Source organism: Symphalangus syndactylus, chromosome 11 (assembly GCF_028878055.3).
Source record: "Symphalangus syndactylus isolate Jambi chromosome 11, NHGRI_mSymSyn1-v2.1_pri, whole genome shotgun sequence".
Taxonomy (NCBI): domain Eukaryota; kingdom Metazoa; phylum Chordata; class Mammalia; order Primates; family Hylobatidae; genus Symphalangus; species Symphalangus syndactylus.
Genome location: NC_072433.2, coordinates 36,619,748 through 36,646,852, shown reverse-complemented (window position 1 = coordinate 36,646,852; position 27,105 = coordinate 36,619,748). Strand labels below are relative to the sequence as shown.

The 27,105-nt window shown below is 43.9% G+C and overlaps 2 protein-coding genes across 17 annotated transcripts in view; one reads left to right on the top strand and one right to left on the bottom strand.

Moving 5' to 3' along the window:
• CPNE2 (copine 2) overlaps positions 1–1,736 on the top strand; it is a 56,159-nt gene extending 54,423 nt beyond the window's left edge. For both annotated transcript variants that reach the window (XM_055298931.2, XM_055298932.2), the window contains one exon: positions 1,156–1,736. In XM_055298931.2, the coding sequence (XP_055154906.1) occupies positions 1,156–1,263 (108 nt within the window). In that variant the 3' untranslated portion in view covers positions 1,264–1,736. The remainder of the gene's footprint in view (positions 1–1,155) is intronic.
• Positions 1,737–6,244: 4,508 nt separating this feature from the next.
• Positions 6,245–27,105, bottom strand: part of PSME3IP1 (proteasome activator subunit 3 interacting protein 1) — a 33,632-nt gene continuing 12,771 nt past the window's right edge. For 14 of the 15 annotated variants that reach the window (XM_055297558.2, XM_063611855.1, XM_063611854.1 and 11 more), the window contains 5 exons: positions 26,479–26,577; positions 25,951–26,072; positions 20,772–20,905; positions 17,685–17,749; positions 6,245–8,264 (listed from right to left, as the gene is read on the bottom strand). In XM_055297558.2, the coding sequence (XP_055153533.1) occupies positions 8,047–8,264; positions 17,685–17,749; positions 20,772–20,905; positions 25,951–26,072; positions 26,479–26,577 (638 nt within the window). In that variant the 3' untranslated portion in view covers positions 6,245–8,046. The remainder of the gene's footprint in view (positions 8,265–17,684; positions 17,750–20,771; positions 20,906–25,950; positions 26,073–26,478; positions 26,578–27,105) is intronic. The other variant, XM_055297560.2, reaches the window with a different exon arrangement.

Below are 27,105 nucleotides of genomic sequence, written 5' to 3'. Positions count from 1 at the left end.
CTTGAGAGTCTTGGGGTTGTCTGGCCCAATCCTAGACTTCTCCACTCCATTGACTGTGCTCTTCTGAGGTCCTGCTATGTGCCAGGCGCCGTGCCAGGCCTTGCCCTGGTGGTGGCCGTTGTGATAGTGTGAGCACTTGCTTCCACAAACTGATGGAACATGGAGCCGTGGGCATCTAGCCTGAGGCTCTGGGGCAGGGCTTCCTGGAGGACCTGCTGTCTAGTGGGGTCTGATGAGAGGCTGGGGCTATCCATGTGGTGTAAAGTGCAGGAGGAGAGAGGGGTTTTCCTGATCATCACACCCCAGCAAGCCCCCTCATTTTGCAGACGGAAAACAAGGCCTGCCAGTCATCTTAGGTTGATCTCCTCTCCCTAAAGCCCTCTGCCTGGGAGAATGGTGTCCTCAGCCTTGTTCCTGGAAGTGGCTCTGGCTTTATTTGCAGGTGATCCCAGGTCTGCCCACAAGGAGGCCGGGGTTGGCTTCCTGATCACTGCCCTAGCAGCAGGGTCCATGAAGAGTCCCATAGGGGAGCAGTCTCTCCACTGTACTGCTGTACTGTAATGCCACCCCCGTACTGCTGGCTGGGGGCTTAACCCAGCCTCAGCAAGAACTGCCCATGCTGGTTTGCACCCAGTGGCCCTCACCTCTCTGCCCAGCATCCTCTGGGGTTGCCTGCGATGGTTCTACTCCTTCTGGAGCATTCGCTTCCTAAGGACAAACGCTGGGCATCGGTCACCCCTTCATGCACAGGTTGGTGACCGAGTACCTCCATGTGCCTGGCCTGTGGCTGGCCGTTCACTAGTGAACCAGACTGTCAGGCCCATTTATTCCTGCCAAGAAGGTGCTCAGGAGATGTTTACCAGACGCATAGTTGCTTCCCGCAGACGGAGTCATCCTAACCCGTTACTCCCAAGCATCTCAAGTGCTCCAGGTAACACTTACACCTAACCTAAAGGAAGTCACTGCGATCAGGGGGAATTTCAGGCCTGGGCTGAGATAAGGGACGCCACTTGTAGACAGCCCTGGCCCGCAGCCCTAATTTTGTCCTCAATGGACACCTGCTGTAGCAGCCCTCTGGGCATAGTGCCGCTCACAACTTCCAGTCATTAATCCTTATTCTCTCTCTTCCCCACCCCACCCTCCTCCACCCTGCAGGCAGCAAAAGAGACCTTGGCCAAAGCTGTGCTGGCGGAGCTGCCCCAACAAGTTGTGCAGTATTTCAAGCATAAAAACCTGCCCCCCACCAACTCGGAGCCTGCCTGAGCTCCAGTGCCCAGCAGCAGCATGTCAGCTGAGCCTCCTGCCCTCCCCCAGGAACATGCACGCTCACCCTGCTTCCTTGTGGGTGGCCTTTTTCTACCGATCCACATTTTTATTTTTTACAACCGGACCTCCACCCCCAACTTCCTCCAGCCCAGCTGGGCTTCCTTTGTTGGAGTCAACTGTTGATGCTTCCAGGCCAAACTGGCTTCCTCTCCTCCTCTCCCCACCTTTGCCATTCTTAAGTATTGAATGTACTTTGTATAATCTTAGTGGAATTGTTATTGAGAATAAAATTTTTACAATCATAACTGGCTTTTTCCAAGTAACCAGCTGCAGACTCTGATGAAAGAAACGTGTCCTTGGTGCCATACGTGTCATAGCCTGCACCTAATTAATTCCTGCTGTTTTTTTTTAATACTGTGACTGTGTTCTATTTGTTATATACTCAGGGTAATAAACGAGTTTCAGACGTCCCTGCGTCAGCTCCTTCCTCAGCAGGGACCTGACGGGCTCACTGATCTGAGAAAGGAAATGGAAAATGAAAATCCACCCCACAAGTCTGATAAGAAGTTGGTGTAGTCACTTCTGCATGGGGACATGCATTCCAGATGATAACCTGTTAAATCACTGCCAGTTAACAGTGATAACCTGTTAAACTGGCACAGAACCTGGCACATTGTACAAACTCAATATTTGTGGATGAATAGAATGAATGTGCAGGCCCATACCAGTTTCTGACATATCCCTACCCCACAACTGGACAGCAGTCCCAGCCACCCATCTGCTCCTCCTTGGGTCTCCCGGGTGTTTGGGTCGGCCACCTAGAGGTTTGTGAAAGCCTCTCTGGCCTCAGGACCCAAATGGGGCTGCTTCTGACCCTGCTTTTTCTTCCGCATCCCCCTCTCTAGGCTCAGGCCCAGTTTTATGAAACCAGCCAGAGGACCCCTCTCTGAAAGTTCAGCCCCACTCCCAGGTCCCTCCTTTATTCCACATAACACCTCTTTCTCCTTTATCCACCTGACTCCCGCTTGGACCTCCAGGTAGCCCCTTGGACACGGGTTTCTGTGTAACCAGCAACAGCTAACCCTCCTATTAAGCACTGTTTCCACCTCCGTGTTCAGTGTTTTGCGGGCACTTTTTCTTTTTTGAGACAGGGTCTCACTCTGTCCCACCCAGGCTGGAGTGCAGTGGTGTGATCTCAGCTCACTGCAGCCTCAACCTTGTGGGCTCAAGCAGTCCTCCCACCTTCAGCCTCACGAGTAGCTGGAACACAGACATGCACCACCACGCCCAGCTAATTTTTGTAGACACGGAGTTTTGCCATGTTGCCCAGGCTGCAAGCACTATCTTGGTGAACCCTTCCGATAGCTCCTGACAGTGACCATTTCAGAGATGAGGAGACGAGCAGAGAAGCGAATCAAGTCTACTAGAGGCAGAGCCAGGCCTCATACCCAAGTCTGGCTGCCTCATGGCCCACACTTGCTCCACTGCATTGAATGCCTTCCCTTGGCTCTGGATGGGGTCCTTTTGCTCAAGCTGCTAATGAATTTGTCACTCTGCCACTGAAATTGGAAAGTCATTTGTCCCCATTTACTCTTCTGGCCAGTAATTCTTACTAGGGCCTGCTAGGATTGGGCACCACAGCAGGTAGATTCCCACCTCTTAGTGCCTGGTAAGCTCCAGCCAGAGTTTTTCTGGTGGGAGCAAGTAAGGGATACCTTCATCCTAAGCTTCTGGTGCCCCTGCTGATTCTGTGGACACCAAGAGTCAGCTGAAGGATCTGTTAGGGACACTTCTCTCAAGAGGGCCGCAGGACTGCACAGAGCTCTGATTTGCAGACTGTCCTTCGGAAAACCACAGTGCACTGGCCCCCAGGCCAGCAACATGGGTGGAATCCCACTCCTCCCTTACACCTTCCCGTGGGAGCGGCTTACAAGCTTGGTGAAACTAGGGAGACTGCCATCCACTGGGCCACGTGAAGGCGAAGCCCTGGCCTTGCAGTGGGGGTCTATCCCACATGCTCCCACTCTCAGATCACTTCCTCAGGTGTGGTGGCCACGGTCCCCACATCCAGGCTTCATGTGGGGGCAGATCCAGCCATCTCTGCTCTCTGTCTGCCCCTTCTCTGCCTAACGGTGGGTAAGTCAAGCAAGCCCTTTACTCCTGGCTGGCTTCAGTTCACAAACTTGTCTAAATTCTTGTCTAAAGAAGAGTTTGTCTAAATTCTTGTCTAAAGAAGAGTTTGTCTAAATTCTTGTCTAAAGAAGAGTTTGTCTAAATTCTTGTCTAAAGAAGAGTTTGTCTAACTCTTGTCTAAAGAAGAGTTTGTCTAAACTCTTGTCTAAAGAGTTTGTCTAAATTCTTGTCTAAAGAAGAGTTTGTCTAAACTCTTGTCTAAAGAGTTTGTCTAAACTCTTGACAAGGCCAACCAAATCACTATTTTTTTATTTTTGAGACAGAGTCTCACTCTGTCACCCAGGCTGGAGTGCAGTGGCACAATCTCAGCTCACTGTAGCCTCCGCCTCCTGGGTTCAAGTGATTCTCCTGCCTCAGCCTCCCAAGTAGTTGGGACTACAGGCGCACACCACCTTGCCCGACTAATTTTTGTATTTTTAGTAGAGATGGAGTTTCACCATGTTGGTCAGGCTGTTCTCGAACTCCTGACCTCAAGTGATCCGCCTGCCTGGGCCTCCCTAAGTGCTAGGATTACAGACATGAGCCACGGCACCTGGCTCCAATCACTTTTGTAAAAATCCAAGCTTTGGTGCTGCTACTTGGTTCCTGCACATGGATAGCAGGCTGAAAAGTGAACTTGGAAATCCAGCCAGAAAGACTCCTTTACCCTTGAATCCCCTCCACGGAGGCCTGGGCACTGGCATTTGTTTAGAAGTTTCACTGAAACCACAGAAGGCCAGACTTAAAGGCTCAAATGAAAATTCTGGTTCTGTCACTTAGCTATGCAACCTCAGACAAGCCATGGAGCTCCTAGGAATTCTGATTTCCTGTAAAATATAGAGAAGGGCTGCTTCACAGGACTTTTTTCCCCCAGAATGAAAGACACTAGAGTCCACAAAAATAACGCACAAATGCCCCAAACACCCTGGCACATACAGTATACACTGAATGAAAGAAACCAACACAAGCAATGATGTGCATGACTATTACTAAAATAGTAATGGAAGACCAGCTTGCTGTATAAAGCACAGGTGAATGGCTGTCCCTCAGTGTTTTTCTGCCTTTCCCCTCTGCAAAGCTCTGATGCTGGGGCCATGTTCTGCCTGTTACCACTGTGAGGCTCCCTCTCTCTCCAAACCGCTGCTCCAGCAGGTAAGGGAGCAAAATGTCAGCCTTTGCCAGTGTCACTAAAGCACAAATGTGTGACTGGTTTCTGTGTTCAACCTGTGACTACAAAAGTGTTGCCAAGATCCTAGCCTCCCACTGAGCAGAACTTGCATTCCATCCTGTGATGCCTAAGTGGGTTGGGCATGCCAGAAAACCAAGAAAATACCTAAGTCCAGATAATCTGCACTGCCATGGAGCTGTTTTTCTGGAGGGGCCTAAGATGACAGCTGAGCCATATACCCACAGCTAGGACAACCGTGCCAAGGAACCGGGTGTGCCTAAGCAATTAACATTTTGCCGAAAGGGAAGCATACAGCAAAAGCTGGTGGTTGGAGCTTTGACGACCAGATCTGACCCTTCACCCATGCCAGTGTTCTAGCTGCAACTGAGGAATGCCAGTGGAATGGATAAACCTGCATAAATCGCCACTAATGGAAGCTCTGGCTACGCCACCCAGAAAAGAGGGAGGGCTGATGGTAACAGCACTGAGGGTGGCCACCATTTACTAAACACTGTGTGTCTGATACCGCACACCTAGCACCTAATCTAGGTTATCTCTATCTCCCTAGGAAACTGGTGGTGTTATTCCTATTTACCAAGGAGGAAAGTGAGGTCCAGAGAGGTCACACTAACCTTGCCCAAGTGACACCGCTAGTCACAGCTGGCTCCTAACTCATAACCACTATGGTGGAACTAGGCTGAGTTCCCAGGGAGCAGCAGCAGAAACAGTGGGGAAGGGCTTAGGCAAACGAAGCTCCTCTCTTGGGTGGGAAGGAAGTAGCCAGACGGTAAGAACTCAGGAGCTAGAGTGAAAGAAATGAGGATGCCTGGCACTAAGTCACCCAACTTAGGGCCTCCTGACTCCCAGTCTAGAATGATCCAAAAAAAAGCTGAAGCCACCCCCCGCCCCACCCCTCTGGATTTGGGGAGCCAGCTCTCAGTCTCTTGCATCCTTAGATTCAGGGAAGACATACACAAGTAGGTAGCCAGCCACCTTTTTGGTCTAGTCACATCAGCTTCCCTGGTTTTTACAGATGGAAAAATAGATGCTTTGAATATCACACTCACTTCCTCCACCCAGGTGGGTGACACAAGCTAGATAATCCTCCCCATATAGAGGTGGCAGTAGGATTCCTATTAGCTTTCTCCCTCACATGGTTGGAGAATTGTAAGAATCCTACCACTCAGGACAAAGCAAGCGAGCTTAAAGAAACCCATGCCAAATTTTGTTTTCGTCCCATAATTACCCAGTTATAAAATCCCAATTATTAAGGCAGGAGTACTACACTTTACAGTTTAAAGCAGTGTTTCCTTCCAGCCCTGTTTATTCTATTCTCCTTTGGGTTTGAACTTCAAGGTCTACACTAGATACTTTCCAAGGCTGCTTCCTCTGTTGGTCAGATTAGATGCTGCTTTGTTAGCTGTGGTTTCCACAGAAGCTCTGTTTCAGTTCCAGAGCTCTGTGCTAATGGGTACAATGGAATATGATGCAATGATCACCAGTGATTCTCAGTCTTTCCTGAGACACCAGAAGGTAAGTCACAGTCTGAAGAGTCTCACTCAACCTTCTCAACACAATCTAGCTGAGAGACACGGGGAGAGTTGGAAGCACAACATTCAGTAGAGGAAAAACAAGATCTTGTTCTCTGACAGGTTTATTAGCTTTCATGTTAATGTATGTTTTTAAACCCTGCAACCCTTTGTCAACTTCTTTCCACATCAAGAGGCCATGAGGTACAGTAATGGCCTCTTAAGAGTCACGCCACATAAAGATGGTGACTTTGATGCCCTGGCCTGCCTCCTGTAACAATGTGAGGCTGTTTTGGGTACATGCTGTAACAACAACAGGACTATCACAGGAACAATGAAGCAGAGAAGCAGAAGGTGCCTACACAGTTTTACCTAACGTCTTGTTTGTTAGGATGGAGCTGATGCGCCCATACTGGCAGGAACAATTAGCACAGAGTAGTTCTGAAAAGGAGGAAGAATTCACAAAGCATCAGCTATGGGTGCAGGGAAGTCGCCATCTGCCAACGGGCACCAGAGTGTCACTGCACTGGAAGGGGAAAAGGAGTGGGCTGGATGAGATCCAGGGGCCTCTCTGCCCACGTTCAAAGTCGGTAGCTGCTCTGCCTGCCGGCATCAGTGTCAACACATTTTTTGTGTGTCTCGCTCAGTCTCACACCCAAGAAAGTAAAAACAATTGACGCAGGAATAAGGAGAATGGATAAAGAATGGTACACGCTTATTCTAAAGCAGGAGAGCCTACAGATTGTCGTCAAAGCTCATGTCTATCTCTGTCCTCGAGGCCTCCACACCATCTCCCTCTCCCTCCTCCAGAATCCAAGGGATGAGCCCGTTTCCCTTTATGAGACGAGGTGGGGCAGTACCTCTAGTTTTTGGCTGCTCATGGCCTCAGAGTTGCTGTTTGGAAAGGAAAAAGAGCAGCAGGGGCAGCAAAGAAAAGTACTAGGGCAGCACCTTTAGGTTAGACATAGATTCCACAGTTAAAAGCACAAGTATAATATGCATTAAACAGAGAAGGGCCTCAATAGAATACAGTCACGATATGCAAGTGTGTCCCACTCGTTTACAATATTAGGATTCCAGGAGCTGCCAGAAATAAGTCATCTCATTAACATACCTACCTGCAGTTCTGATGTCTGGCTATGAGTAAACAAGGCCTACGTTTGTTTCTCTAAAATTTAGAATCTTAAACTAAATCCTTTATTTCCCAGGCAGAGAAAAGGTTTGAGATGGAAGCGTTCTTGTTAGCAGTCCCTTCCTGCATAAATGGGGTTGGAGAGAGAGGAGAGAGGGAATGGCCAAGGGTATGGAAAGCTTTCACAATGCAGGCCGAGTGTGAAGTGACACCCCCAGCAGATGGGGTTTATCATCTTTACTTAGTCACACAACATCAAGGACTGGTTAGTTGCAGGGAAGGGCTCCATTTCATCACTTGGGTCAGTTCTCTTCCCCCGCATGCTCCACAATGCAGTAGAACCAAACAACACATTCATCTACAAGAGAATGTTTAAATAACACCTGTCCAATAACTGCCCTTACTTCTTTGTGCTGTCGGGAAAAGAAAAAAAAACAGAAAGCAATAAAACCCAAACCCTTTGGCAAGCCAGCCGGTGCCTATTCTCCTAGGGCATTTTTAGTGGAACTTCGGCTGGGCCTTGCCCTCCTCCCAGTATCAGTGAGGAAAGTGGCAGCGGGACAGGTTTGGTCATCTGCACTGGAGTAGAACGAGAAACCAAACACAATTCGGGCCACAGGTGGATTCTGGCACATTTTTAGATTGGATTGGTTAAAAATGTCATGTTGTGCACAGGATGCAGGCAAAGTTTTTTTTTTTTGAGGGACATAATGCCTGTAGGCAGCACGAACGGTCTGATCTACCCTTGGGGAGGAGGCCCCTGTGTAAGGACGGAGAAACTAGGGGGCCTCGAGGAAGGTGTTGGTTCGGAAGATGGAGGAGACAATCTTTCCAGTGGCATTGATGGTGCCTTCGCTGTCTGAGCTGGACTCAGAGTCGCTGCTCCCAGAGTAGGCGCCCAGGCCTGGGAGGATGCCGATACAGACTGCAGCAGAGGGGCAGTGGATGGAGGGGCCACTCAGGGAGGTGTTTCCGAGAGACTTGCAGGATGAGGGCTCTGCAATAAAAGGGGAAAGACTGTCACTTCATCACCCTTTTCCAAAGTTGGGGACTGACTTACCATGTGCCAGGCACTGTACCAAGGGCTTTTCCCACAGAGGAGCCTCAGAACAACGCTATGCAGCCAATACTATCATCACCCTCGTTTTAGAGATGGGGAAACTGAAGGAGGAAGGGAGGCTCCAGGAGGTGAAAGGACTTCTGAAAGTAAAGGGGGAGAGCTGAGACTTGAATCAAGGTCTTTTTAACCCCAGAACCTGACTACACTCTCTTGTTCCCCATCAAATCTGAGTTGGAGAACAAGCTACTCTGGAGTGTAGCGTAGAGTGCTTTGATTTCTCTGTGCTCACACAGCCATGAGAATCTGAAAACAGATTAAGAGAGACACTGTGAGCAATATTAACAATTCCATTAAGTTCTCAACATATTACGCCATTCCTTATTTACTGACCAATAAGCCAGCTAGCACAGATACAATTTTAAGGCCAAACATCAGCTACAAAATAACATTCTTTTCTTTTTAAACATTTTAAAAAATCGGGTAGCCCCTTGGACTAGAATAGGCTCAGAAGGACTCACCAGAACAATGTTCTTTATTAAGAAGGGCCGCTTTTCCCAGATGGGAGAGAGGAGCAATTCAGTAACCAATTTAACACAACCTTTGCTTTCCAGCTGCGTTCTTGTACAAATGAGAAAACTGAAGCCTGTCAGGTAACATTTTAAGGCCATGCAGAATGTCACCTAGGAGCTGGGACTCTTTTTCTTACAGGAAACCCACAGTTACTCTGCCACCTCAATGACAAAGACCTCAATCTAGACAATGCAGGGCTTGGCTGGGCATGGTGGCTTATGCCTATAATCCTGGCACTTTGGGAGGCTGAGATAGGAAGACCACTTGAGGTCAGGAGTTTAAGACCAGCCTGGGCAATATAGTGAGGCCCTATCTCTACGAAAAAATGTTTTGAAAAATTAGACAGTGCCAAGCGCTGTGGCTCATGCCTGTAATCCCACACTTTGGGAGGCCAAGGTGGGTGGATCACTTGAGGTCAGGAGTTCAAGACCAGCCTGGCCAACATAGTGAAATCCCATCCCTACTAAAAGTGCAAAAAATTAGCTGGGTGTGGTGATGTGTGCCTGTAATCCCAGTTACTAGGGAGACTGAGGGAGAAGAATAGCTTGAATCCAGGAGGCAGTGGTTGTAGTGAGTTGAGATCGCGCCACTGCACTCCAGCCTGGGCAACAGAGCAAGACTCTGCCTCAAAAAAAAAACAAAAAAAAAAAACAACTAGTCGGGTATAGTGGTGCGTGCCTGTGGTCCCAGCTACTTGTGAGGCTAATGTGAGGATTGCTTGAGCCCAGGAGTTCAAGGTTACGGTGAGCTATGATGGCACCACTGTACTCCAGCCTGGGCAACAGAGCAAGACCCTGTCCCAAAAGACAAACAAACAAACAAAAAAACAAAGAAAGAAAGAAGGAGGAGGAAGAAAGAAAATGCAGGGCTTGAAGACAAAAGGAAAAGTTAAGAACTCTACTGCAGCCCTTCCATTCTTCCTTGAAATGTTTCTGGCCTTATTTAATCACAACTTGATGTATAGGCATTATCCCCATTTTACTGATGAGGAAAGTCAAATGACTCGGCAAGGTTGTAGGTTGCTTAGGGCAGAAAATGTGAAACTAAACGTGAATCAAAAGAGAACATACTAAAATGATAACCTGAGCTCACTGCAGAGTAAGGGTTGGCGTTCATACTTTGTTGCCACAGGCTGACAAGCATACTACCTTCTAGGGTTTTGCCTTAGATGCACTAACACCTAATTTACCCAGACACCTCAAGTAAATGTGAAAAGAATACACAGTTCCAAGTATAGGAAACCAGGAGTAAGCAAACAATACCACTGAGCACTTAGAAGAGATATCAAACGACCTGCACACAAAGTTCAGGAGATCAATGTATTTGCTTGTTTGTGCAAGAGGCTCTAAGGAGGGAAAAGGAAGCTGCCAAAGATAAGCAATGTTAAAACACGGAGATGGAGAAAAGTAAAATGAAAGCCGACAACGGCTATAGAGATAGAGCAAGGCTACAAAAAAAGGCAGGAGCAAATACTTGCAATATCATAAAAGCAAATTTCCTTAAGATACCAAGAGTTCTTCCAAATCTGTTAAAAAAACAACCAACAACCAAATAGAAAAGTGAACAGAAAACATGAACAACTCAAAGAAAAAGAAACAGATGAATTTTAAACATAACGGGATAAACAATATATTAGGAGGGAACGTGTTGGGAACAGCAAACTTCATATGCTGTTCAGGGAGTACAGAGAAATTTGGCAGTGTTCTTTGAACTTCAATGATGTTCATAAGAGAACATTCATTGCAGCACTGTTTATAGTAGCAAAAGAGTACAGACAACCAAAATGTCCATTAATAGATGACGAGTTAAGTAATGGACTACTATTCAACCATGAAGAAGAATAAAGTAGCTGAGCATAATGGCTCATGCCTATAATCCCAGCACTTTGGGAGGCCAAGGCACGAGGATCACTTGAGCCCAGGAGTTTGAGAACAGCATGGACAACACAGGGAGACTCTGTTTCTACAAAAAATTTAAAAAATTAGCCAGGTGTGGTGGTGCACACTTGTAGTCCCAGCTACTCAGGAGGCTGAGGTAGGAGGATCACTTGAACTGGGGAAGCTGAGGCTGCAGTGAGCCATGATCGCACCACAGAACTCCAAACTGGGTGACAGAGCAAGAACCTATCTCAAAAAAAAAAAAAAAAAGAAGAAGAAGAAGAAGAAAGCATCTCTATGTGTACTGTTATTGAATGATCCCCAAGATATTGTGCTAAATGAAAAAGGCAAGGAGCAGGACAGTGTGTGAAAGTTATAATCTGGGGCAAAGTGGCCATGCCCATGTAGATGCATGTCAGTGTCTGAGAACAATAAATAAAAACTGGTAGCAGTGGCTGCTCAGGGGAAAGGAAATGAGTGGCTGGAAAATGGGGGAGACTTACTTTTTACTTCACATTCTTTTGTCCCTTTTGAATTTTTCCTTTTTTTTCTTTTTTTTTTTTTTTTTTTTTTTTAGAACATAAGGTTCACTATGCTGCTCAGGTTAAACTCCTGGGCTCAAGTGATGTTCCCGTCTCAGCCTCCCAGAGTGCTGGGATTACAGGCATGAGCCACCTAGCCTGGCCTAAATGTTTTATTATGTGCATATATTACCAATTCAGACAATCTTTTAAAATGAAGCTGTGTTTGGCTAGACAATTTTTTAAAAAAGCAAATACAAAAATTCAAAGAACATCCTGAGCCCTTAAACTAGCGAGGAATAGTCCCATTTATCTTTGTAACCCCAAGAGCATCCCAGTACTAAAACTAAGAAGGCTGTAGAAGATGAGAGGAGTTGCTTGTGTGTATTCTCCACTAACTATAAGCCCCTTGAAGGCAAGCACTCTTTTATCACCATTCCACCCCCAGGACATATAGCACAGGGCCTGGCTCAGAGCAGGCTTGCATTCACAAGGGTCAGAAATCAGAATGCAGGAAAATGTGTCAGACAGTTTACAGTTTCATTGCAAATGGCTAATTTGGGGGGAAGGGGTATAAAAATGTGACGCTCTTTTAACATTTGGAACATAACATCAAACTATACCATTCATGACTTAAACATACATTGTAGTACTTATGTATACCACATAGAATGATACTTTCAGCATTCGGTTAGAAAAATTTGGCTGTTTAAAAAAAACAAACCGGCCAGGCGTGGTGGCTCATGTCTGTAATCCCAACACTTTGGAAGGCTGGGGTGGGCGGACCACCTGAAGTGAGGGGTTCGAGACCAGCCTGGCCAACACGGGGAAACCTTGTCTCTACTAAAAATACAAAAATTAGCTGGGCGTGGTGGCACATGCCTGTAATCCCAGCTACTTGGGTGGCTGCAGAAGAATTGCTTGAGCCCGGGAGGTGAAGGTTGCTGTGAGCCAGCTTCGTGCCACTGCACTCTAGCCTGGGTGACAGAGCTAGACTGTCTCAAAATAAAAAAACAAACCAACAAACAAAAAAAACCTTAAAAGGATATATAGATCAGTTACCTAGAAAACTAATTTATGTGAAATTGTTGAATGAGGTATTTCATTTTATCAAGTACAGACACCCCTGCTTAATGATGGGAATATGACCTGAGAAATGCATCATTAGACAATTTCATTGTTGTGAACATCATAGAGTACTCATACAACCTAGATGATGGTATAGCCTACTACACATGTAGGCCACATGGTATATAGCCTGTTGCTCCTAGGCTACAAACCTGTACAGCATGTTACTGTATGAATACTGTAGGCAGCTGTAATACAATGGTCAGTATTTGTGTATCTAAACATAGCTAAGCATAGAAAAAAGCACAGTGAAAATACGATATTATGATCTTATGGGACCACCATCATATATGCACCCATCATTGACCAAAATGTCGTTATGTGGCACATGACCATATTTCAAGGGCAAATGGAATTTAAAGTTCTATTTTACACAGAAAAGAAGGATGAAAGTCAGAGTGCCTGTGAGGGTAGAGAACTGGCCTAACGGAAGGATGGAAGTTAGCTACAGAAATATAATCAAGGAATCTGGACCACTGTGGCATCAGAAGAGTTTAAGTGAAAAGACCAAATACCCCAATTATCTAGGAGGTTTCAAGAAAGAAAAGAGATTGCAAATCTGACAAATTTCATTCCAAAAGCAGTTAACTGTCCAAAGAGAACAAAATGGTGCCCTCTGATCTCACCCATTTGGTGAAGTTTCCTGCCAACTTCTGCATTTGCAGGACCACATTGTCATACCAAATTAACACAGAAAATTACTAATAGAGAATATTCTTAGTATTCAGACAGATGCGTGACTTGGGAGTAGATGGGGCCAACTTGTGCATTCACTGGCTCTGCTCAGTGCTTAAGTTCAAAGTCTTCACTGGGGGAAGCCTGAATCTCTATCAGAGTGACAGGAGCCCAAGAAGGAAATCCTCCCACTGCTAAGGACAGGGCTGAAGCAAGCTTCAGGGAGCGTTCTTGTGGACAAAAAGATGGCTCTGAAACACAACTGTCTGCCTAAGATAGTTCAAAGAATCCACACAAGTTTTCCTTTCCACTGATTCATTCGTATAGTTCCTACCAGGAAATAAGTACCATATAGAGAGCGACTAGCTTACTTGTGGAAATACATTTAAGATTCCTACGCCAAGCGCATTTAACCCCAGCTACTCAGGGGGCTCATGTGGGAGGATCACCTGAGCCTGGGAATTTGTGGTTGTAGTGTGCCATGACTGCACCTGTGAATAGTCACTGCACTACAGCCTAAGCAACAAAGTGAGATCCTATCTCTAAAAAAAATTAATTGAAAGAAAAATATTCCTATGAAGCTTTATGTGTGAGTGTGTATACACATATACAGTATACATTTATCCTATTTAAGCAAGTTTCCTATTTATTAAAAAGATATCAGTGAAAAATTCCAAAATTGCTGATGGGAGTATAAATTGGGATAACTTATCTGAAGGGCAATTTGGCAATGTTTACCTAAATTACAAATGTATATCCTCTCTGACCTATCAAGTCTACTTCAAAGTTTTTAACCTGATAGATCTGTGCATGTGAAAAATTATGCACGTGCAGGATTATTACTGAAACACCAGAACAGGGAGAGAATGGAAACAATCTAAGTGTTCATCAATTATAAAGTGGGATAAATGATATACCCATACAATATACAATACTACATAGCCTTAAAAAGGAACGAGGAAGTGCTCTATGTCCAATTATGCAATGATTCTCAAGGTACAATAACTGCTGAATTAAGCAATGAACAGAGTAGGTTAGATGAAAATACTACTAACAATGAAAGTATAAAAACAGTATATAATGTATTCTTGCCGAAAAAACCAACTTGATCAAGCTTCCAGATCAAATTACCATTTTACAGGAAACACAAGGTAGCAGGAAACAGCATGGGGATGCAATCAGTAAAATCTAGAGCCAGAGAAATGCTAAAGAACAAAGACCCAGTTTCTCCACAAATAAAATACAAAGAAAACAAAATATAAATTTAGAAAGGAAGAACTTACAGATTAAATTCAAATTAAAAGGTGTATTAGCCTATTGCTAAGATGGCAATATTGCCAAATTAATCTACAGATTCCAACAATTCCTGTATCAAAATCTTAGCTGCCTTTTCTGCAGAAACTGACAAGCTGATCCCAAATTTCACATGGAAATTCAAGATTCCAAATAGCCAAAACTCTTGAAAAAGAGGAGCCAAGTTGGAAGACTCACACTTCGCAATTTTAAAACTTACTCCAAAGCTATAGTGATCAAGACTGTGTGGTAATGGCATACAGATAGACATATATAGCTCAGTGGAAGAAGACAGTCCAGAAATAAAGCCACACATTTATGGTCAACTGATTTTTAAAAAATATAAACCACTGAGTTGTATCCTTTTAAAGGGTGAATTTTATGGTATGTGAATTATACCTCAATACTTTTTTTTAAAAAGCCATAGTAGCCAAATATAATATCTGGTCCTTGCTAAGATCATAATCTTTTTTTTTTTTTTTTTGAGACAGAGTCTTGCTCTGTCGCCCAGGCTGGAGTGCAGTGGCGTGATCTCTGCTCACTGCAAGCTCTGCCTCCCGGGTTCACACCATTTTCCTGCCTCAGCCTCCCAAGTAGCTGGGACTACAGGTGCCCGCCACCACGCCCCGCTAATTTTTTGTATTTTTTTTTTTTTTTTTTTGAGACAGAGTCTCGTTCTGTCACCCAGGCTGGAGTGCAGTGTTGCGATCTCCGCTCGCTGCAAGCTCTGCCTCCCGGGCTCACGCCATTCTCCTGCCTCAGCCTCCGGACTAGCTGGGACTACAGGCGCCTGCCACCACGCCCGGAGAATTTTTTGTATTTTTAGTAGAGACGGGGTTTCACCGTGTTAGCCAGGATGGTCTTGATCTCCTGACCTTGTGATCCACCCGCCTCGGCCTTCCAAAGTGCTGGATTACAGGCGTGAGCCACCGCACCCGGCCAATTTTTTGTATTTTTAGTAGAGAAGGGGTTTCACTGTGTTAGCCAGGATGGTCTCGATCCCCTGACCTCATGATCCACCCACCTCAGCCTCCCAAAGTGCTGGGATTACAGGTGGGAGCCACCACGCCTGGCCAATATCATAATTTTTAAAAAGAAAAAACTTTTTTGAGACAATTGGAGAAAATACTAACTTAATATTCAATAATATTTGGTAATTACTGTGATTATTATTTTTTTTCTTTTTGAGACAGAGTCTCGCTCTTGTTGCCCAGGCTGGAGAGCAATGGCGCAATCTCGGCTCACCACAACCTCTGCCTCCCGGGTTCAAGCGATTCTCCCGCCTCAGCCTCCTGAGTAGCTGGGATTACAGACATATGCCAGCAGCCCGACTAATTTTGTATTTTTAGTAGAGACGGGGTTTCTCCATGTTGGTCAGGCTGGTCGCAAACTCCTGACCTCAGGTGATCTGCCCGCCTCAGCCTCCCAAAGTGCTGGGATTATAGGCATGAGCCACCGCACCTGGCCTGTGATTATTAATATAATGGTATTGTAATTGTTAAAGAAACAAAATAAGAACTTGTATTTGCTAGAGACACATATTAAGAATTATGAATGAAATGATATAATGTCTGGAATTGTCACAAAATATTATAGTTGAGAGATATAAATGAAATAAAATTGGCTATGTGTTTAAAAACTGCTGACTGGGTGTGGTGGCTCACACCTGTAATCCCAGCACTTTGGGAGGCCGAGGCAGATGGATCACTTGAGGCCAGGAGTTCGAGACCAGCCTGGCCAACATGGTGAAACCCCGTCTCTACTAAAAATACAAAAATTAGCTGGGCATGGTGGCACATGCCTATAGTCCTAGCTACCTGGGTGGTTGAGGCATGAAAATAGCTTAAACCAGGAAGGCAGAGGCTGCAGTGAGCCAAGACAACCCCACTACACTCTATCCTGGGTGACAGAGCAAGACCGTGTCTCAAAAAAAAAAAAAAAAAAAAAATTGTTGACGGTCTTTCCTGTAGGAGATAGCTAAAAAGAAAAAAAAAAAAGTCAGTGAAGCTTGGTAATACGGGTTTATTATAGTTATCCCAACTTCTGAATATTGCTTAAATTATCCATAATAAAGCATTTAAAAGATACATATTTGCAATTGCTTGCACATGCATAGAATAGCTCTTGATGGATACATAAGAAATGTGGCTGGGCTTGGTGGCTCACTCCTGTAATCCCAGCACTTTGGGAGGTCGAGGCAGGCAGATCACTTGAGGTCAGGAGTGCAAGACCAGCCTGGACAACATGGTGAAATCCTATCTCTACTAAAAATACAAAAATTAGCCAGGTGTGGTGGCGCACGCCTGTAATCCCAAATACTCGGGAGGCTGAGGCAGAATTACTTGAGCCCAGGAGGCGGAGTCTGCAGTGAGCTGAGATTGAGCCACTGCACTCCAGCCTGGGCTACAGAGTGAGACTCCATCTCAAAAAAAAAGTATAATTCTGTTTCCCTCTAAGGAGAACTAGATGGAAGAGGATATGGGTAAAAGGCAGACTCTTTTTTTTTTTTCCCCAGACTCTTCTTTTTAAAAGTCGGTTCTAGAGCAAAAGGGTAACAGCAACAGACCACCACTACTGGTGCTTAGTAGATGCATATTAAAAAGCATCATCTTTTTTTGAGAGAAATTAATGTAAGCCCTGTTGATCGATGGAATTTAGTTCAGAGTCTCAATCCCACATGGAGTTAGAATAAAACTGAAAACACACTCGAATTTCTCATCCCTAATCCAGCCCCAGTAACATTCACTTTCACTTACAAGTTCTTGCCTCTTAATACAGAGGCAGATTTCATCGCATAAAGGTAAAAACCAAAGAAGTATACTCTTGGAGACTGTATTAAGCTTCTAGGCTCAATCCAATCCAACAATGAGCAGGAGCCAGGTATTTACCTCCCATTGGTAGCAAACCAGGTGAAATCAAGAAACTTGACATTTGGGGGAAACAGAAAAACACCTTTTGTGAGCAGAGGTGGTATGACCAGGGCCTGGTAAGCACTCCTGGGAGAGTACTATTTTCATTGATCAGATTCACTGGTTTCTAATATAATAACTTTTGCAGGTATAAAATCCTGCCTGGTATAAACTCTTGCCTGGTATAAAATCCTGCCTGGTATAAACTCTTGCCTGGTATAAAATCCTGCCTGGCATAAAAAAGTTGGGTAAATTACACGTAGGTAGGCTTGCTTGAAGACAGAAATGCATTCATTTGCAGATGCAATGCATTACAGCCCTTTACTGTGGTTCATGTGTACTCTGTATTCTGAGTACAAGGAAGTAATGAAGGCTGCCACCCACCTTGATTCTTGTCATCTGGCTCAGGGTCCGGTTTCAGTCTTTTCACACTGTTGCCACTCTCTGAGCTGTAACAAAACACATGGTGACTTGAGCCATGTCCAATCTTGCAGATCAAAGCTTAGGGAATCAGGAGCTCCAATAACTATTTACATGGTTCTTAGGCAGTCTCAAGAGGCTGGGATGATAAAAATGAACGAAAAGTATTCATTTCAGATTCTTAATCTCCTTCCAATTGCATCATTAGTCATAAAGACAATTTAAACTCCTGACAAATCCAGGGAATAAAGCACTGTATCTTCAAGCATCACTTCAACTTCAGATTCTTGGCCGTCTTTATCACTCAAATTGGTTAGAACCACAGATGGATTTCAAGAATATTTAGACATGTTCATAAATGACAAACATTTAGTAATTACAGATTGAAGAAAACATCTTTAGTGACATGATAGAGATTCTGAGAGTCACCCAGAAGATTTTCACTAAAAGAATGTATAAGGAATGTATTTCAATGAAGAAAGAAATGATCCCAGAAGGAAGGGATCCCAGAAGGAAGGGGTGGTGAACAAATAAACTGGCAAACACAAATATAAATCTAAACAAATACTGTATCAAAAAATAATGTCTAGTTTGTGGTGTTCAACATGACCATACTGAAGTCACCTCTAAGATTGGGGTCATTACTGTGTGTATGTACTAGTTGGTATTTTCTTGCAGGGAGTGCACAGCAGGTTCAGAGTTATATGGGAGGCCCGGGCACGGTGGCTCACGCCTGTAATCTCAGCACTTTGGGAGGCCAAGGTGGACGGATCACCTGAGGTCAGGAGTTTGACACCAGCCTGGCCAATATGGTGAAACCCCGTCTCTACAAAAAATACAAAATTAGCCAGGCAAGGTGGTGCATGCCTGTAATCCCAGCTACTTGGGAGGCTGAGGCAGGAGAATCGCTTGAACCCAGGAGGCACAGGTGTGCCAAGATCGTGCCATTGCACTCCAGCCTGGGCGACAAGAGTGAACCTCCAGCTCAAAAAAAAAAAAAAGAAAAAGAAAAAGAAAGAAATGAAAAAGAAAAAAGAATCAGAGTATACAAAACCACCATGCAATTAAGTTGGAAATCAATAACAAAAGAGAAACATATTTTGTAGCCTGTAAGACACTGCCATATATATATCATCATAAGGTGTTAAAACGTGTGTGGCGAGAGGGAAGGCTTATCCTCCCCCTCACTGAAATATGGTTGTTACCTCAATATGGAGATTTAAAAAATACATTTCTAAATAATTCCTGAATCAAAGAAGAAATCATAATGGATATTTTAAAATACTTAGAAGGAAATATAAAACTTATATACAATGAAAGTTAAGGAAAATTTATAGCTTCAGATGCCTATAACTAAAAAGGCTGCACTTCATGAACTAGGTATCTGACAGTTTTTTCTAACAATAAATAAAAGAATAAACTAGAAGAGAGTAAAAAATATTCCTTTAAAGAAGGTAAGAAATTGCTGATTGTTTTGTTCTTATGCTTCATGACATATACATGCCAATGGCTTCCAGACCTTCACCAGGCAGCAGAATCACTCATGGAACTTTGAAAACTACGACTCCCAGATTTCACTTCAAACTTACTAAAGCAGAATTAGTGCAAGGCCTGCGAATATAAATTATTAACAAACTCCCAGGTGATTCCAATAAACTCAGAGTCGGACAGATTAGGAACTCCTGCCCCAGGAGACTACCTTGCTACACAAAGAAACATTAAATGATGTTGTTTCAAAACCCAAAACGGGTTATATGCAGGTCACCAAATACGCTGCTACAGAGCCTTTTCTAAAGGTGATCTAAGAACTAAGGGAGACAGTTACAACACCCATTCTGCGACCACCAAGAGCAGTCTCAAGGGATAACAAATTGATCACCTGGAGAGCCCTCCCTTGGCATATTCCAGTAAAACTGACCCAGGTCCAAATCCTGCAAGTCCCTGGTCTTGCAGGAAAGCTTATGTGAGAACTTGAAAGGAATAATTCATGGTTTTGGTAGCAAGCCCTTCTCAGGATAACTCCTCCCCTCTGTTGCTATACCAGCATGACATTTTTACATGTAGGCAGTGTTCCTAAGAACATCTGCAGCAGATGGGTAGTGTGCCAAACCACAAGACTGCATCAATACACTCCCTTCAAAACATATGGCTGGTTGCCAATATATCATATTGATTTTCCTAATAGACTGCACTTAAACTTATCATTTCGCCCAGTCTGTTGGGTCAAATCGAAATGACCAGATTCAATCACTCTGATGCCATTTCAGGATTTGGAAAGGGAGGAGCAAACATAGCAAAGAACTTATCACAGCCTCGAGACAGTGCTATCACTTCCACATCAATCCAAACCTAGCCACAGCCAGGTCTGTAAACCCTGCCAGGGCTGCCATGTTCTTTCAGGACAGGATGCCTTTGCAGCAGCTATTGCCTCTGCTTAGACTGTTCTCTCCCTTGTTGCTTGTCAAAGCCCTAGTCGTCCTACCTAATCAGCATCTTTCCAATGGTTTCCCCTACCTCCCCAACATGAAGATGCACACAACACCCTCCAAGCAGCATTGTATGCTCCTCCTCCTTGCTCTCAGTACACCCTACACAGATCCTTTCACAAGACTCACTACCTCATTTGTCTAGACAGAAGCCCAAATATTGAACTCCAGCTCTCTATTTCTCTATGATCTTGCACAAAGAAGGGTCTCAACCTCTCAAACTCTTGGTCTTCTCATCTACAAATCAGGGATTATAATTGTACTTCATAGGATTGTTGAAGAATACATGAGATTATGTGCAGGAAGCACTTAACACAATGCCTGGTGTGGCAGATCCCCACTAAAGAGTAGCTATTATTTATATTTGTTGAATAAATGATCAGAGAGACGAGGGTCAAAGCCTATAGAAGGCCCCAAATCTGGAAAGGGAGAGATAGGTGAGCACTCCAAGGGGACTTCACCAGGACTCATGCGAGGCAAGCGTTGGCTCTGGCTTCCATTACAAGTGGTGTTTCAGAGTACACACGGTCAGAGCGAAATCTAAGTTGTGTGAGTGCTGACTGACCTCTTATGCTTCACAGCTCCTGCCAACAGCTTCGCCTGGGAGAACTTGTTCTTGGTTTCTATGGGCTTCACAGTCAGTTTCTTTTCCACTTCCTTCTTGTTCTCTTGAGAAATTCCAACCTTCTTGAGGTTATTGTGAGTTACCAGTTAAGGGTCAAACTAAGCAAAAGAAAGGACAACAAATATAACCCACTAGCCCTTCAGCTGTGCTATGTAATGTCTGGCCTACTTGTTTAAATAAATGCCCCACCATTCTTTATTCTGCCAGTCAAATCCAGCCAATTCAAAGATAAATGAAAGAGACCAAGGAGGAAGACAGCATATAAAGCCCAAAATAATACAGATAAGCAACCTTTTCCTCTGATTCTCAATGAAAATCTGAGCATAGCCACAAAACCCACTATTCAAGGACATGGCCAGTATCATGCTTGATGAGGAAAACAAAGATCTTAAGGAATATAAAGAAAACAGAAAAAGAAATGTGGCTTCCCTGAAAACGTGCTTCCCCCTTCAACGGGTAAATCAAATTTTGCAGAATGTTGTTATGACTATCAGTGGCAATTAATCTTAGACATCACGAAGACTAACTTCTGCTCCACTGGTGCAAGGAAACATCAGAATCACCCCAAGGCTCATTAAACATGTCAAGTTCCTTCCTGCCCTAAACCTATTGAATGAGACCTCTAGAGGCCCGGGAGTTTGTTTTAAACACTCTCTGAAGGTGATTTTACACTTGTTCTTAGCCAAAAGGCCGAGAAACAATCCAAGGTGATCTTAATGAGAAATTCTGTGCATATATAGAAGAACTGAAAAGCTCTTTTTAAAAGCATGATCAGTTCGCTTGTAACATCAGTTTTTCGTTCTTGATGCCAATCTCTGGCTCTCAACTTTTTATTATTTTGAAGTGAAGAAAGGCCCCAAATTTTTGTCAGGGAGGTCACTTTCACTTGTTCCCTCCACCAGCCCTCCCTCCTCTCCCTCCACTTCTCCCCTCATTTTATGCTCTCTCTTGAAACGTCTTAGACAACAGATAAGTATTCTGACACTGTGCAAGTCCTTATTTAAGATGCAGTAGTGCCTGGAACAATAGTGACATCTAGTGCCCAGGAAATCTAAGAAGCATGAATTATCAGCCCAAAGAGGTGGGTGGAAGTAGAGAATGTATGGTTAAGGTTGTCTACGAGTCTTTGAACAATGGCGAAAACTGAGTTCCAGAAATCCTAAGATTCTAATTCTAATCACTCTCCTGGCAACTAACTCTGTTCTTATGGGCACAAGTTACCTTAAATATTTGCAGTATGCAATGGAAATTAGATATAATGCTCAGTACTATTATGAGTTTAATGAATTTAATGTTTTTAGGGTCATCATGGAAATAGATAATGTTAATACTCATTTTTATTTAAAAAAAAAAAATAGATTGGCCAGGCACAATGGCTCACGCCTGTAATCTTAGCACTTTGGGAGGCCGAGGTGGGCGGATCATCTGAGGTCAGGAGTTCAAGACCAGCCTGACCAGCATGGAGAAACCCTGTCTCTACTAAAAAGACAAAAAATTAGCTGGGTGTGGTGGCACATTCCTGTAATCCCAGCTACTTGGGAAGCTGAGCCAGGAGAATCGCTTGAACCCAGAAGGCAGAGGTTGTGGTGAGCTGAGATCGCACCACTGCACTCCAGCCTGGGTAACAAGAGTGAAACTCTGTCTCAAAAAAAAAAAAAAAAAAAAAAAAAAAAAGATTTCATCTTTCTAGGAGAGAATGCCAAAAAAAAAATTAGCATGTTGTGATTTTTTATCTGTAACTCCATCATTAGGAGACAGAAGTTCTCAAAACTCTCAATATTAAATATTAAAAAAAAACCAAAAACGGAAAAAAACACAACAAAAGCATGTATATATTTATATATTATTTATACCAGGACATAGACAAAACCCAACATTTAACTTTTTATTCTTTTGAAATGAAGAAAAGTCCTAACCTTTTAGGGGTAGGGGGTGTTAATAATCTTATTTTTGATCCACAAAGTACAAGCAATTTTTCCTTCTTAAGCCCCTCTTCTCCCAAAATGCTTTAAAAACACAAACACACCTCAAAAATCTCAAGAAATTCATTAGATCAGCATTCTCTTAAAATTGAACCATTTTTTAACATACGCAATACTGCTAAACACTGGTTTAACCTGAGAGAAAACAACAAGAGTTCTGTTATTTACATGGTTTAAACCACAGCTTATTTGTATTCAGAATTATCCTATTATACAACATATCATATAGTAATCAAGCAAAGCCAAGAATCAGTTCCTAACTTAGAGCTTCAATAAACAAATGTCTAATCCTTCAATTCCTATCTCAACATGTCTCTGGCTCCTTGCATGCTTGGGATTAGTGCATTAGGTGTCAGTGAGTTGGAAGGCCTGCTTTTCTTCAGTTTTTCTAGACAGAACTTTCTAAGTTTCCAGTTAAAGCCCTTATCCCTGGAGCCTCATTGTACTGCAATGTTACCAGGACACAAAGGTTTCTTTTATCCCACTGCTGTCCTGTTCATTCTTTCCTTTTAATTGAAAACCAAAGGGCATCTCACACTCAACAGCACTTCTCCCCAGATGCTGCTTTGGGGGACACTATATGTCTTATTTGCTAGTCTACCAACATAAAACAAAATATCATTCAAGTGAGAAGTGTAATGAATGTATTTCCTCAGAGGAAAAAGCGTAGTGTCTGAAACAACACAATATGGGTATCTGCCTATCTCTACAAACGAACACATATTATTTTGGGGTCATCAGGGTCGGGGAAGGGGGAGTTCAGAATAATCAGCCTCAATCCTACAGTTGAGATTGAGGTATAACTTCTCATGAGCTTCTATCTCCATGTTGCACCTGAATGCCAGTAACAGAATGGGGACTGGAAGCCAGGTCTTTTCCTACCAGTTCTGATGTAAACCAATTCCCAGGGAATCTGTCCATGTCTTCTCCCACATAACCCTTTTTTTTTTTTTTTTTTAAGATGAAGTCTTGCTCTGTCCCCAGCCTGGAGTACAGTGGCATGACCTCAGCACACTGCAATCTCCACCTCCTGGGTTCAAGCAATTCTCCTGCCTCAGCCTCCTGAGTAGTTGGGACCACAGGCACAAGCCACCATGTCTGGCTAATTTTTGTATGTTTAGCAGAGACGAGGTTTCACCATTTTGGCCAGGCTGGTCTCAAACTCCTGACCTCAAGCGATCCTCCTGCCTCGGCCTCCCAAAATGCTGGAATTAAAGGCGTGAGCCACCGTGTCCAGGCCTCCCATGTAACTCTTAAAATGGAATGTGCTGCACATTTTCTGCAAGAAAATACCAACTAGTACATATACACAGTAATGTCGTCCATCTTAGAGATGAAGCCTGTTGGATTACACCAGTGATGTTACTCAACATACAAGCTTGAAATATCCAAATAAACTTCCTCACATGAAGACAAATGGTCCTATTAATATCTCCTTTGAATCATTTATTAATTTATTCACATATTTACTGAGAATCTACTATATGCCAGGCACTGGGGAAATCAGAAGTGACCAAGTCAGATAGTCTTTTTTCTTATGGAGCTCATTTACTTCACATTCTAGCAGGAAAGAGATAAACAAACCAGTAGGCAAATAAATAAAGACAACTTTCATATAGTGACAAATCTATAAAAAATGATATTACTGGCTGGGTGTGATGGCTTACGCCTGTAATCCCAGCACTTTGGGATGCTGGAGTGGGCGGATCACCTGGGGTAATGAGTTCGAGACCAGCCTGACCAATATGATGAAACCCCATCTCTATTAAAAATACAAAAATCAGCTGGGCGTGGTGGCATGCACCTGTAATCCCAGCTACTTGGGAGGCTGAGACGGAAGAATCGCTCGAACCCGGGAGGCAGAGGTTGCAGGGAGACAAGATCGCGCCACTGCACTCCAGCCTGGGCAACGAGAGAAACTCCATCTCAAAAAAAAAACTGATATTATCGACAGCAATTTTAGGTGGGGTGCTTAGGGAAGGTCTCTAAAAGGGAGAGCTGAGCATTAGGGAAGGTCTCTAAAAGGGAGAGCTGAGCAGAGGGCTGAACTATGAAATGTGTCTTGCAAAATCTGAGGGCAGAACATTTTGGGCTGAGGAAACAGCAAGTCTGAGGCCTTGAGATTGACTCAGAAAGCATGGAGAAAGAGAACATAAAGAAGGCCAGCAGGTTGCAGTACAGTCAACATGAGAAAGAGTGGCTTCAAGATGCAAGAAGGAGGTGGGTTGGCCTAAATAATGTAGAGCCTTCTACGACCTGATACAGAGTAAGACTTTAGTCTAAATGTAAGGGGAAGCCACTAGAGTGTTTCAAATAGAAAAGTGACATGATGCCATGTATAATTTTTAAAGTTCCCTTTCTTGTCTAAGGAATAGATTATTGAGGATGAGAGCAGAATCAAACCAATTAGATGGTCACAGGAGTCCAGAAAAAAGTCTACTACTACCACAGTAGCAGTAGATACCAAGAATTCAAGAGATTTGGAGTACATTTTGGAAGCAGTTCTTGGCCCAGGCACCTGGAGGCACAGGACTACCAGTTACTGGGACTGGGAGGACCAGAAAAAGAAGAGACTTTGGGGAAGGGCAGTGTGATGAGAGTGGGGGTGATGTGGCACAGTACTGAGAATTTTCATTCAGCCAAGTTTCATTTGGGATGTCTATTAAGACATTCAAGTGGATGACCAAAAGGCAACATTGATCTAGAGCAAAATCATCTTTGCTGCTTTCTTAGCCCTTCTATGGGGACACGGCATGCTATACCAGTAGAGAACATCTTACTAAGAATATAGGAAAGTTGCTAAACATGTTCTTTTAAAACTCAGAGGCCAATTTCTCCCCTGGATGAAGCTGACTGCACTGACCACCTGTGTCAGAGTCTAATCCCAGTACTATTAGGATTGATGCCTAGAGTTAACCCTAAGAAGGATGTGGACTTTTGACTACAACACTCTTGCACACAACACAAACTCCACAAACCACTGCCAGCTTTTCAGAATCACAGGAATATCAGTGTTCAAAGTGACTTGAGAGATCACCAGGTAGAAAACCCTCTTTCTGTTGATGAGGAGACAACATCCGTAGATGCTGAAGAGAAAATGGACACCTTACAGGTTTTCCTCCAAGTACAAAGGATATTCTGTATTCCTTCAGTTCTTTCAGTTCTTCTTCTCTTCGTTGCTTTTCTATTAGTTCCTGCTGTCGAGAAACCTCGTCAAGGAAGTTGGTCTCATCTTCATCTAAGCCTCTTACCATGTTTTCTGAGGAAATAATTAAACAAGGAACACTTAGCAGGCTAAAGGGAAAAATAAGATTTTTCCTTTCCCCCTTTTTAATAAACAGCAGATTCTTCAGGGGATTGAAAAAAAAAAAAAGAACTGGTAAATACCATGGCGTTTGAATAGAAAACAGGGCATAAAAAAAAACAACGCATTTTTCCCATTACTAAATATTACCATAGAATTAAAATGGGTGTTTTGACCTCTAAACAAAAATATTCAATGTGGTCTAGAAGGCTGAAGGCTGTCTCTTTTCCACCAAATAAGCATCTGGAGACTCAAAAATCAAGACAATTCCATGGTTAGTTAGGAAAAGTGCTGCACGAGGCAAAAGTACGTCAAAAATACCCCGCAGACCACCTTGAACTCTGTGTTTTCTGAAGCTTACTGAATTTGAACTGTTCCTCATACTCCTGCTGCTTCCTGTCCTTCTGTTCCTGTAGCCTTTCATATAGAGATCGAGGGTCATAAACCTCCTCTGGACATTCTGAATGGAAAAGGAGAGGGGAGAGAGGTGGAGGGGGAGGAGATATATACTTCAGATTGTTTTCATATTATTTTGGAATCACAAAAGGTTTTAAAGACAAAGTCAAGTCTCTGCATGATATGAGGGTGTGGATAACACAAAAACAGTACAAAGTCCAGTTTCCCTTTGGACCTCAGAGAGGGGCCACCAGTTCTCAAAGCCAACTATCAATGTCAATAGCGCCCATGGCCTGAGACAGTTAACTGATTGAGGGGCCAGCCCAAACCCCCCACAGCAGCAGTGTTCTCAGTTGTTCAGACCATGGATCCACCTGTACAGATGGAGGAGAGGAGCAGAATCTCTTGGAAGGAAATGTGGTAGGCAGAAAAGGAGCAGGATGTGAGTATCCTGGCTCTGCTCCCAGCTGTGCAGGACCTTACACAGGTGACTTCGCCCCTCTGAGTCTCAGTTCCTCAACTTTAAAGTAAGGACAATTGGCTAGGCATGGTGGCTCACGCCTGTAATCCCAGCACTTTGGGAGGCTGAGGC